Here is a 13,134-nt window from a genome sequence, read left to right as displayed (position 1 = left end):
ACATTTTTGCAGGCCGGCTGGTAAGTGTGCTGGGACATTTTTGCAGGCTGGCTGGTAAGTGTGCTGGGAAATTTTCGCAGGCTGGCTGGTAAGTGTGCTGGGACATTTTTGCAGGCTGGCTGGTAAGTGTGCTGGGAAATTTTCGCAGGCTGGCTGGTAAGTGTACTGGGACATTTTTGCAGGCCAGCTGGTAAGTGTGCTGGGAAATTTTTGCAGGCCGGCTGGTAAGTGTGCTGGGAAATTTTTGCAGGCCGGCTGGTAAATGTGCTGGGACATTTTTGCAGGCCGGCTGGTAAATGTGCTGGGACATTTTTGCAGGCTGGCTGGTAAATGTGCAGGGAAATTTTTGTCTTTTTGCAGAGGCAATGTTAGCTCTATAAGCAGATTGGCAGGAGGGGAGGAGCTTTGGTGGGTGCTGCCCCTTCTGAATAAGAATTTGGTGATAAAGGGGAGGAGCTCACCTTTCAGAGAAGCTTTCTTTAATACTTTCATTGCATAAAGTTGTTCGGCATCGGGACCGATCAATTTCCGTACGAGGAAAACCTGCGGGGGAAAAAAATAGAAGTATTTGTGTGATATAAAAACTGGAATGGCTCAGAATGTAAAGATTACTTATCCAATCCCTCTTCTGCTATGCTACATCTTCCCTCCCCTAAATATTTCCTCCTGCTCACAGGTCTCGGTTATATCTGTAATATCGGATGTTGTCTCTGACATCGTACATTTGTGATTGATCCGTTTTTTTAATCTCGGTGCTAAAATGTTCAATGTTTACTACATCCAGCATGCTGAGGTAATGTGTCAGTCAGAGGCGGCTCCAGACAATTTTTTGGGGGTGCTGTGCTGGAAGTATAAGTGGGGGAAGCCAAGTCCCCGCCCCTGAACCCACTGTTATAATAAAAGCAGATGTACAGCGCCTTGAAAAAGTTTTCACACCCCTTGAAATTTCCCACATTTTGTCATGTTACAACCAAAAACGTAAATGTATTTTATTGGGATTTTATTTGATAGACGACACAAAGTGGCCATAATTGTGAAGTGGAAGGAAAATGATAAATTATACAAATAAATCTGTGAAAAGTGTGGCTGCATTTGTATTCACCCCCCTTTACTCTGATACCCCTAACTAAAATCTAGAGGAACCAATTGCCTTCAGAAGTCACCTAATTAGTAAATAGAGTCCACCTGTGTGTAATGTAATCTCAGTATAAATACAGCTGTTCTGTGAAGCCCTCACAGGTTTGTTAGAGAACCTTAGTGAACAAACAGCATCATGAAGGCTAAGGAACACACCAGACAGGTCAGGGATAAAGTTGTGGAGAAGTGTAAAGCAGGGTTAGGTTATAAAAAAATCTCCAAGCTTTGAACATCTCACGGAGCGCTGATCAATCCATCATGGGAAAATGGAAAGAGTATGGCACAACTGCAACCCTACCAAGACATGGCCGTCCACCTAAACTGACCGGCCGGGCCCCTACCAAGACATGGCCGTCCACCTAAACTGACCGTCCGGGCCCCTACCAAGACATGGCCGTCCACCTAAACTGACCGGCCGGGCCCCTACCAAGGCATGGCCGTCCACCTAAACTGACCGGCCAGGCCCTTACCAAGACATGGCCGTCCACCTAAACTGACCATCCAGGCAAGGAGAGCATTCATCAGAGAAGCAGCCAAGAGGCCCATGGGAACTCTGGAGAAGCTGCAGAGATCCACAGCTCAGGTGGGAGAATCTGTCCCCAGGACAACTATTAGTCGTGCGCTCCACAAATCTGCCCTTTATGGAAGAGTGACAAGAAGAAAGCCATAAGAAGTCCTGTTTGCAGTTTGGGAGAAGCCATGTGGGGGACACAGCAAACATGTGGAAGAAGGAGCTCTGCTCAGATGATAGAATGTGTTAGAATGGCCCAATCACAGTCTAGACCTAAATCACATTGAGAATCTGTGGCAAGACTTGAAAATTGCTGATCACAGACGCTTTATCATTTTTCTTCCACTTCACAATTATGGCCACTTTGTGTCGGTCTATCACATAAAATCCCAATAAAATAAATTTACGTTTTTGGATGTAACATGAGAAAATGTGGGAAATTTCAGGGGACGTGAATACTTTTTCAAGGCGCTATAATATAATGACAAACGACTAGACAGAAAACAAGTGATACCATGTTATACAAGCCATTGACAGTGGAAAAGGAATGCTGACTGTGGCCCTTTTCATCACACTGAAGTATACGGAGTGCAGGGGTCATAAACTAAAGGCATGGTGAAAGTAAAGTAAGCCCTATTATTGCTGTCAGTGGCAGCATTGGTTTTAGTGGCAGCAATGATAACCCCCAGAAATAACCTGTGACAATGAGAACAGCCAGAAATAACCTGGGACAATGATAACAACCAGAAATAACCTGGGACAATGATAACCCCCAGAAATAACCTGTGACAATGATAACCCCCAGAAATAACCTGGGACAATGATAACCCCCAGAAATAACCTGGGACAATGAGAACCCCCAGAAATAACCTGGGACAATGATAACCCCTAGAAATGATCTGTGACAATGACAACCCCCAGAAATAACCTGTGACAATGACAACCCCCAGAAATAACCTGTGACAATGATAACCCCCAGAAATAACCTGGGACAATGATGACCCCCAGAAATAACCTGTGACAATGATAGCCCCCAGAAATAACCTGGGACAATGAGAACCCCCAGAAATAACCTGTGACAATGATAACCCCCAGAAATAACCTGTGACAATGATAACCCCCATAAATAACCTGTGACAATGACAACCCCCAGAAATAACCTGTGACAATGATAACCCCCAGAAATAACCTGTGACAATGATAACCCCCAGAAATAACCTGTGACAATGATTACCCCCAGAAATAACCTGAGACAATGATTACCCCCAGAAATAACCTGTGACAATGATAACCCCCAGAAATAACATGTGACAATGATAACCCCCAGAAATAACCGGGTACAATGAGAACCCCCAGAAATAACCTGTGACAATGATAACCCCCAGAACATGTGACAATGACAACCCCCAGAAATAACCTGTGACAATGATAACCCCCAGAAATAACCTGTGACAATGATAACCCCCAGAAATAACCTGTGACAATGATTACCCCCAGAAATAACCTGAGACAATGATTACCCCCAGAAATAACCTGTGACAATGACAACCCCCAGAAATAACCTGTGACAATGATAACCCCCAGAAATAACCTGTGACAATGATAACCCCCAGAAATAACCTGTGACAATGATTACCCCCAGAAATAACCTGTGACAATGATTACCCCCAGAAATAACCTGTGACAATGATAACCCCCAGAAATAACCTGTGACAATGATAACAACCAGAAATAACCTGTGACAACGATAACCCCCAGAAATAACCTGTGACAATGACAACCCCCAGAAATAACCTGTGAAAATGATTACCCCCAGAAATAACCTGTGACAATGATAACAACCAGAAATAACCTGTGACAATGATAGCCCCCAGAAATAACCTGGGACAATGACAACCCCTAGAAATGATCTGTGACAATGACAACCCCCAGAAATAACCTGTGACAATGATAACCCCCAGAAATAACCTGTGACAATGAGAACTCCCAGAAATAACCTGTGACAATGACAACCCCCAGAAATAACCTGTGACAATGACAACCCCTAGAAATGATCTGTGACAATGACAACCCCCAGAAATAACCTGTGACAATGATAACCCCCAGAAATAACCGGGTACAATGATAACCCCCAGAAATAACCTGTGACAATGAGAACCCCCAGAAATAACCTGTGACAATGATAACCCCCAGAAATAACCGGGTACAATGATAACCCCCAGAAATAACATGTGACAATGATAACAACCAGAAATAACCTGTGACAATGATAGCCCCCAGAAATAACCTGTGACAATGACAACCCCCAGAAATAACCTGTGACAATGACAACCCCCAGAAATAACCTGTGACAATGATAGCCCCCAGAAATAACCTGTGACAATGAGAACTCCCAGAAATAACCTGTGACAATGATAACAACCAGAAATAACCTGTGACAATGATAACCCCCAGAAATAACCTGTGACAATGACAACCCCCAGAAATAACCTGTGACAATGATAACAACCAGAAATAACCTGTGACAATGATAACCCCCAGAAATAACCTGTGACAATGACAACCCCCAGAAATAACCTGTGACAATGATAACAACCAGAAATAACCTGTGACAATGATAACCCCCAGAAATAACCTGTGACAATGATAACCCCCAGAAATAACCGGGTACAATGATAACCCCCAGAAATAACCTGTGACAATGAGAACTCCCAGAAATAACCTGTGACAATGATAACCCCCAGAAATAACCTGTGACAATGATAACCCCCAGAAATAACCTGTGACAATGAGAACTCCCAGAAATAACCTGTGACAATGATAACCCCCAGAAATAACCTGTGACAATGATAACCCCCAGAAATAACCTGTGACAATGATAACAACCAGAAATAACCTGTGACAACGATAACCCCCAGAAATAACCTGTGACAATGAGAACTCCCAGAAATAACCTGTGACAATGACAACCCCCAGAAATAACCTGTGACAATGACAACCCCCAGAAATAACCTGTGACAATGATAACCCCCAGAAATAACCGGGTACAATGATAACCCCCAGAAATAACCTGTGACAATGAGAACCCCCAGAAATAACCTGTTACAATGACAACCCCCAGAAATAACCTGTGACAATGATAACAACCAGAAATAACCTGTGACAATGATAACAACCAGAAATAACCTGTGACAATGATAACCCCCAGAAATAACCTGTGACAATGAGAACTCCCAGAAATAACCTGTGACAATGACAACCCCCAGAAATAACCTGTGACAATGACAACCCCCAGAAATAACCTGTGACAATGATAGCCCCCAGAAATAACCTGTGACAATGAGAACTCCCAGAAATAACCTGTGACAATGATAACAACCAGAAATAACCTGTGACAATGATAACCCCCAGAAATAACCTGTGACAATGACAACCCCCAGAAATAACCTGTGACAATGATAACAACCAGAAATAACCTGTGACAATGATAACCCCCAGAAATAACCTGTGACAATGACAACCCCCAGAAATAACCTGTGACAATGATAACAACCAGAAATAACCTGTGACAATGATAACCCCCAGAAATAACCTGTGAAAATGATTACCCCCAGAAATAACCTGTGACAATGATAACAACCAGAAATAACCTGTGACAATGATAACAACCAGAAATAACCTGTGACAATGATAGCCCCCAGAAATAACCTGGGACAATGACAACCCCTAGAAATGATCTGTGACAATGACAACCCCCAGAAATAACCTGTGACAATGATAACCCCCAGAAATAACCTGTGACAATGACAACCCCCAGAAATAACCTGTGACAATGAGAACTCCCAGAAATAACCTGTGACAATGACAACCCCCAGAAATAACCTGTGACAATGACAACCCCCAGAAATAACCTGTGACAATGACAACCCCCAGAAATAACCTGTGACAATGACAACCCCCAGAAATAACCTGTGACAATGACAACCCCCAGAAATAACCTGTGACAATGATAGCCCCCAGAAATAACCTGTGACAATGATAACCCCCAGAAATAACCGGGTACAATGATAACCCCCAGAAATAACCTGTGACAATGAGAACTCCCAGAAATAACCTGTGACAATGACAACCCCCAGAAATAACCTGGGACAATGACAACCCCTAGAAATGATCTGTGACAATGACAACCCCCAGAAATAACCTGGGACAATGATAACCCCCAGAAATAACATGTGACAATGATAACCCCCAGAAATAACCTGTGACAATGATAACAACCAGAAATAACCTGTGACAATGATAACAACCAGAAATAACCTGGGACAATGATAACCCCCAGAAATAACCTGGGACAATGACAACCCCCAGAAATAACATGTGACAATGAGAACCCCCAGAAATAACCTGTGACAATGATAACAACCAGAAATAACCTGTGACAATGATAACCCCCAGAAATAACCTGTGACAATGATAGCCTCCAGAAATAACCTGTGACCATGAGAACTCCCAGAAATAACCTGGGACAATGACAACCCCCAGAAATAACCTGTGACAGCAATGATAACCCCCAGAAATAACCTGGGACAGCAATGATAACCCCCAGAAATAACCTGGGACAATGAGAACCCCCAGAAATAACCTGTGACAATGATAACCCCCAGAAATAACCTGTAATGGTTTAGGCTGGTGGTTGGGGTGTAATGGTGTGGGGGAGGAAGGGATGGGGGGGTAAGGGTTCAGGGTGCTGGTGGTGGTGTAATGGTGTAGGGGAGGAGGGGGGGTAACAACGGATCAGGCTGGTGGTGGGGGTGTAATGGTATGGGGGAGGAGGGGGTGGGGGTTTAACGGTTCAGGCTGGTGGTGGTGTAATGGTGTGTGAGAGGAGGGGGGTAATGGATCAGGCTGGTAGTTGGGGTGCAATGGTGTGGGGGAGGAGAGAGGGGGGTAATGGTTCAAGCTGGTGGTGTAATGGTGTGGGGGAGGAGGGGGGGGTAATGGTTTAGGCTGGTGGTTGGGGTGTAATGGTGTGGGGGAGGAAGGGATGGGGGGGTAAGGGTTCAGGGTGCTGGTGGTGGTGTAATGGTGTAGGGGAGGAGGGGGGGTAACAACGGATCAGGCTGGTGGTGGGGGTGTAATGGTATGGGGGAGGAGGGGGGGGGGGTAACGGTTCAGGCTGGTGGTGGTGGTGTAATGGTGTGGGGGAGGGGGGGGTAATAGTTCAGGCTGGTGGTGGTGGTGTAATGGTGTGGGGGAGGAGAGGGGGGGGGCAATGGTTCAGGTTGGTGGTGGTGGTGGTGTAATGGTGTGGGAGGAGGAGGGGGGGATAATGGTTCAGTTTGGTGGTGTAATAGTGTGGGGGAGGGGGGGTAATGGTTCAGGCTGGTGGTGGTGGTGTAATGGTGTGGGGGGGGGTCTTGGCACACTTTGGACCCCTTTAGTGGTATAACCCCCCCCATCCTCCCTGAGTATTGTTGCTGACCATGTCCATCCCTGTAGGAGTGCAGTCAGTGTAGAGATCGGTCCCGTAGTTTTCTGGGCCGGTGTTGTGTCACAGAAGGCTGCAGGGGAAGGGGGGGGGGGGGGACTTAATCAGGGGGTGTCAAACTGGCGGCCCTCCAGGTGTTGCAGAACTACAAGTCCCATCATGCCTCTGCCTATAGGAGTCATATGTGTAATTGAAAAACCTCATGGGACTTGTAGTTCTGCAACAGCTGGAGGGCCGCCAGTTTGACATCCCAGAGATCCCACCCAGAAATGGGAGTGGACACCTGTCAGAACCACGGAGGATATCCCCCCCTCCCCCCGGATTGCTAGGCATTGTTGTGCATTCTGAGTACAAGTCTCATGGAGCTCTATGACTCCGATCCCCTCCTCCGCATCGTTCAGGCGGCAGCCAGCATCACCCACATTGCTGAGAATCTCAGTGTTCCCCCGCTTTGTACAAAGTGAGCAATGCCCCCCCCCCCAGACTTCTCACTACACTTTCTGCTGTTTTCAACAACAAGCGGTAAGTTATGCAGAGAGAGAATAGCAGACATGGGGGGGGGAATCACTTACTTTTCCAAAAGAGCCCTGACCGAGGACCTTCAGGAGCTCAAACTGCGCGGGATCCGCCTTCTCACACCCCTCCTTCACATGGTGCGTGATCTGAATCTCCTTCACCGTTCCTTCATCCTACAGAAACAAACCAATCAGTGACACCGATGTACAGAGTGACACCAGCCAATAACAGGGACACAACACTCATCCTAAAGCTACATTTTATTCTGAAAAAGTATTCATACCCCTTGAAATTTTCCACATTTTGTCATGTTACAACCAAAACCGTAAAGATTGAACTCTTTGGCCTGAATGGCAAGCGTCATGTCTGGAGGAAACCAGGCACCGCTCATCCCCTGGCCAATACCATCCCTACAGTGAAGCATGGTGGTGGCAGCATCTTGCTGTGGGAATGTTTTTTCAGTGGCAGGAACTGGGAGACTAGTCAGGATGGAGGGAAAGATGAATGCAGCAATGTACAGAGACATCCTTGATGAAAACCTTCTACAGAGCGCTCTGGACCTCAGACTGGGGCGAAGGTTCATCTTCCAACAGGACAACGACTCTAAGCACACAGCCAAGATAACAAAGGAGTGGCTACGGGATAACTCTGTGAATGTCCTTGAGTGGTCCAGCCAGAGCCCAGACTTGAACCCGATTGAACATCTCTGGAGAGATCTGAAAATGGCTGTGCACCGACCCTCCCCCATCCAACCCGATGGAGCTTGAGAGGTCCTACAAAGAAGAATGGGAGAAACTGCCCAAAAATAGGAGTGCCAAGCTTGTAGCATCATACTCAGAAATACTGGAGGCTGGAATTGGGGCCAAAGGAGCTTCACCAAAGTATTGGGCAAAGGGTGTGAATACTTATGAAAATGGGATTTTTTTTTCATGTTTTATAAATTTGCAAAGATTTCAAACAAATTTCTCTCACGTTGTCATTATGGGGGATTGTTTGTAGAATTTTGATGAAAATAATGAATTTAATCCATTTTGGAATAAGGCTGTAACATAAAATGTGGAAGAAGTGAAGCACTGTGAATATTTCCGGATGCTCTGTACAGTCACCTCTACGGGAATGTGTGTGTTGGGAATATTGGGTTGGAGGAGTGGGCGTTTCGGAGGAGTGGACGTTTCGGAGGAGTGGGCGTTTCTGAGGAGTGGGCGTTTCTGAGGAGTGGGCGTTTCTGAGGAGTGGGCGTTTCTGAGGAGTGGGCGTTTCTGAGGAGTGGGCGTTTCTGAGGAGTGGGCGTTTCTGAGGAGTGGGCGTTTCTGAGGAGTGGGCGTTTCTGTATTTACCTGGGTAACACCCCCATGTGCTGCTGAGCCTCCATAGCTGAAAACACTGAAATCCAATTAATGAAAAGGGGCGGGGCCAGGGACCATCAGTCTGGGGAGGAAAGGCCTAGATCAGCGATGGCGAGCCTTGACACCCCAGATATTTTGGAACTACATTTCCCATGATGCTCCTGCACTTTGCAGTATAGTTGAGCATCATGGGAAATGTAGTTCCAAAACATCTGGGGTGCCAAGGTTCCCCATCGCTGATTTAGGCCTTTCCTCCCCAGACCGACGGTCCCTGGCCCCGCCCCTTTTCATTCATTGGATTTCAGTGTTTTCAGCTATGGAGGCTCACCAGCACATTTGGCACTACATTTCCCATGATTGCTCCGAAGGAGTAGCTAGGCAACAGAATATGTTAACATTAAAGCTTTTAACATATCCCACCCTCAAGGGGTGGTCCCCTCAGTCAATACCCTCCTACTTCCTGCAACCATATCTCAGTTTTAGTGGAATAGCAGTAGAGTATACAACCAAACCCCAAAAGAGGGGCGGGGGCGGCGACTGTCGGAGGACTCAGAGAAAGGAATTTTACAGGTAAGATTTTACAAAAATTCAGTTTTCTCTTACGTCCTCCGACAGTCGCCGCCTCTTCATATTCGTCACATATGGGGATGTCCCAAAGCAGTGCAAACATGAGGGGTGGGAAACGCATCCGCGCCGAAAGGCAACGCAGTCTCCGCATCAAAGAAAGGAACCTTACCAAAGGAAGGAAACCAGCTGGGCTACAGGAAAAAACAATTGCTCAACAGGAGCAACAACCCAGGAAAAGACAAAGAACCAGGGGATAAAAAAACTCATCCCAACAGCCAGAGGTCCCCAACAAGGGACCCTAGGGAATTGCCGCACTAAGAACCTTGCGGCCAAAGGAAGCATCCGCCGATGCCTGAACATCTACTTTGTAGAATTTTGTGAAAGTGTGCACGGTCGACCAGGTCGCCGCCTTACACACCTGGGCTACAGAAGCCCCATGACGACAGGCCCAAGACGTACTCAGAGATCTAGTAGAGTGTGCCTTCACAGGCACAGGGGGAACCTTCCCCTGCAAAGCATAGGCCTGTTCAATGGTCTGCCTGATCCATTTGGCGATGGTAGAGGCCGACGCCGCCATGCCCTTCCGAGGACCCTCTGGAAGAACAAACAAGGAATCCGTCTTTCGAAAAGACTCAGTCGATTTAAGGTAAACCCTTATCGCCCGAACAACATCCAAAGAATGCAGTCTCACCTCTTTCGGATGTTTAGGCTTCGCGCACAGCGAAGGCAAGACAATATCCTCATTAAGATGGAATTCCGAAACTCGCTTCGGAAGAAAAGAAGGATTAGGTCGCAAGACCACCTTATCCAAATGAACAACCAGATACGGAGACTTGCAGGACAAAGCCGCCAGCTCCGACACTCTGCGAGCCGAAGTGATCGCAACCAAAAAGGCGACCTTTTTGGACAACATAGACAACGAGATCTCCCTGATCTGTTCAAAAGGAGCACGTTGTAACACAGATAGAACGAGATTCAAGTCCCAAGGGGGCAGAGGATCCCTCCTAGGAGGAACCAGATGCCGCACTCCCTGAACAAAAGTGCCAACCAAGGAGTTGGAAGCCACGGGACGTTGAAACAGAACGGCCAGCGCAGACACCTGACCCTTTATCGTAGCCAGCGCCAAACGCTGATCGACACCCCTTTGAAGGAAGGACAGCACTCGAGAAACCAAGTACGTGCGGGGTGAAAACCCCCTGGACTCACACCAGGCAAAATAGGCCTTCCAAGTACGGTAGTAAACCTTCCCCGAGGAAGACTTCCTCGCGTTGATCAAGGTATGAACGACCTCCGGGGAGAGACCCTTCTCCTTCAGGACCTCGGTCTCAACAGCCAGGCCGTCAAAGCCAGCGACTGTAAAGCAGGATGGTATATCGGCCCTTGAGACAGGAGATCGTCTCGAAGAGGTAGACGCCACGGGGCGTCGACCGCCAGATTCACGAGGTCTGCGTACCAGGACCGGCGAGGCCAGTCCGGCGCCACAAGAATCACCGTGCTGCGTTCCGATTGTAACCTGCGAAGGAACCTGGACAGCAACTGAATCGGTGGAAACGCGTACATCAGCTTGTACTGACGCCACGGGGCCACTAACGCGTCCAACGCGTCTGCCCGAGGGTCGCGCGTCCTTGCCACGAACCTCCTCACCTTGTTGTTGAGACGAGACGTGAACAGGTCCACATCTGGAAGACCCCACTTCGCGCACAACATCTGGAAGACAGCTGGGTGGAGAGACCATTCCCGCTGATCCAGGGTCTGGCGACTCAGAGAGTCCGCCTGCCAGTTCTCCACCCCCGGAATGTGCACCGCCGTTATCGCCGGGACATGAGTCTCGGCCCAAGTCAGAATGTCGGCCACTTCTCGAGCCGCTCGGGCACTCCTGGTGCCCCCTTGGTGGTTGATGTAGGCCACCGCCGTGGCATTGTCCGTCTGCACCCGAACCGGGCAGCCCTGCAGCCGGTCCGTCCAGCGATGAAGACAGAGATTTATCGCACGCAATTTCAGAATGTTGATCGGAATGGAGGACTCCCCCTCCGACCAAGTTCCCTGGGCGGACAGAACGCCCAGAACACCACCCCAGCCCAACAGGCTGGCATCCGTGGTGATCACCTTCCACGAGATAGGACGAAACGACTTGCCCCCGGACACCATCGGGGACTGGAGCCACCACAGAAGGTCTCTTCTGGTGCGATGACTCAACGAGATTTGAAGATCCAGAGATTGAGGTCGTCCGTCCCACATGGACAGGATCTCCGCTTGGAGACCCCGCGTGTGAAACTGGGCGAAGGGAATCGCCTCGAAGGCCGAGACCATCAATCCCAGACATCTCATGCACGTCCGCAGAGACGAGAGCGGAACGTCCCGGAGGGACCTGACTTCCTCCTGGAGAGTTCTGAGTTTGTCTTCCGGCAGGAAGACTTTTGCCTGCACCGAGTCCAGGATCATTCCCAGGTAGGGAAGACGAACCGACGGACTCAGTGTCGACTTTGGAAAATTTATCGTCCAACCAAACTCCTGCAGAGTTTGCATCGTGACAGACAGGCCCTCCTCCAGACCCTGGCTGGTCGCAGACCGTACCAGAATGTCGTCCAGATACCCCAGGATAGAAATGCCCTGGGCCCTCAATAATGCCAGACCCGGTGCAAGCACCTTGGTGAAAACCCGCGGAGCCGAGGCGAGACCAAAAGGCAACACCACGAACTGGTAGTGATCCTCCGCAATGGCGAATCGAAGGTACCTCTGGTGACCCTCGAAAATGGGGATGTGAAGATACGCATCCTACAAATCGATGGAGGCCATGAATTCCCCCGGAACCAGGGCAGCCACCACCGACCGCAGGGATTCCATGCGGAACTTGCGAACCCGCACAGAGCGGTTCAGAGCCTTCAAGTCCAGAATTGGACGAACCTTGCCCTCCTTCCTGGGCACGGTGAACAGATTGGAATAAAACCCCCGATGGCGTGGGGGACCCGCACAGGCGAACAAGCCGCTGCACATGAGGCAGGGAGAGTCGCATACAAGACGCACAAAACGGGGGTTAAGAAACCGCACAGCGTCCAGTGAGGTAGCCACCTCACCAATCATCCCTGCACCGAACAGGGATGGGTCGTTCACTGTGCCAGGAGCGTTACCTGGCTGAACGCTCGATGGCAGACTGGGAAGCCACTGACCCACGACCTGCGACCAGGGGGATCAGCCCGAGACCCAGTCCGCATGATCCTCTTCATCAGAAGAACTAACTAACGCTGATAAAAATAACAGCTAAGTAAAGGTAGAGAGAAAAACTCAAACAAAATCTTAAAAAGAAGAAAGAGTCTGGGGCAGAAAGCCCCAGCACAGAGAGAGCCAGCCACTCCTGACAAGCTAGACATTGAAACTGAGATATGGTTGCAGGAAGTAGGAGGGTATTGACTGAGGGGACCACCCCTTGAGGGTGGGATATGTTAAAAGCTTTAATGTTAACATATTCTGTTGCCTAGCTACTCCTTCGGAGCAAAGTCTAATACCCCATATGTGACGAATATGAAGAGGCGGCGACTGTCGGAGGACGTAAGAGAAATATAGTTCCAAAA

At 48.5% G+C, this 13,134-nt stretch overlaps 1 protein-coding gene across 1 annotated transcript in view; it reads right to left on the bottom strand.

Annotated features, from left to right (window-relative positions):
• Positions 1-13,134, bottom strand: part of RPS6KA6 (ribosomal protein S6 kinase A6) — a gene marked incomplete at its 5' end in the record, with an annotated part of 174,005 nt that overhangs the window by 121,115 nt on the left and 39,756 nt on the right. Inside the window, 2 exons of the mRNA XM_082263849.1 lie at positions 462-543; positions 7,709-7,825. Coding sequence (XP_082119975.1) covers positions 462-543; positions 7,709-7,825 — 199 coding nt within the window. The remainder of the gene's footprint in view (positions 1-461; positions 544-7,708; positions 7,826-13,134) is intronic.

Source organism: Pelophylax lessonae, assembly GCF_965119305.1.
Source record: "Pelophylax lessonae genome assembly, chromosome: 7".
NCBI classification, from domain to species: Eukaryota; Metazoa; Chordata; class Amphibia; order Anura; family Ranidae; genus Pelophylax; species Pelophylax lessonae.
The sequence above is the reverse complement of the archived record's forward strand: the minus strand, read 5'-3'. Positions and strand labels throughout refer to the sequence as shown.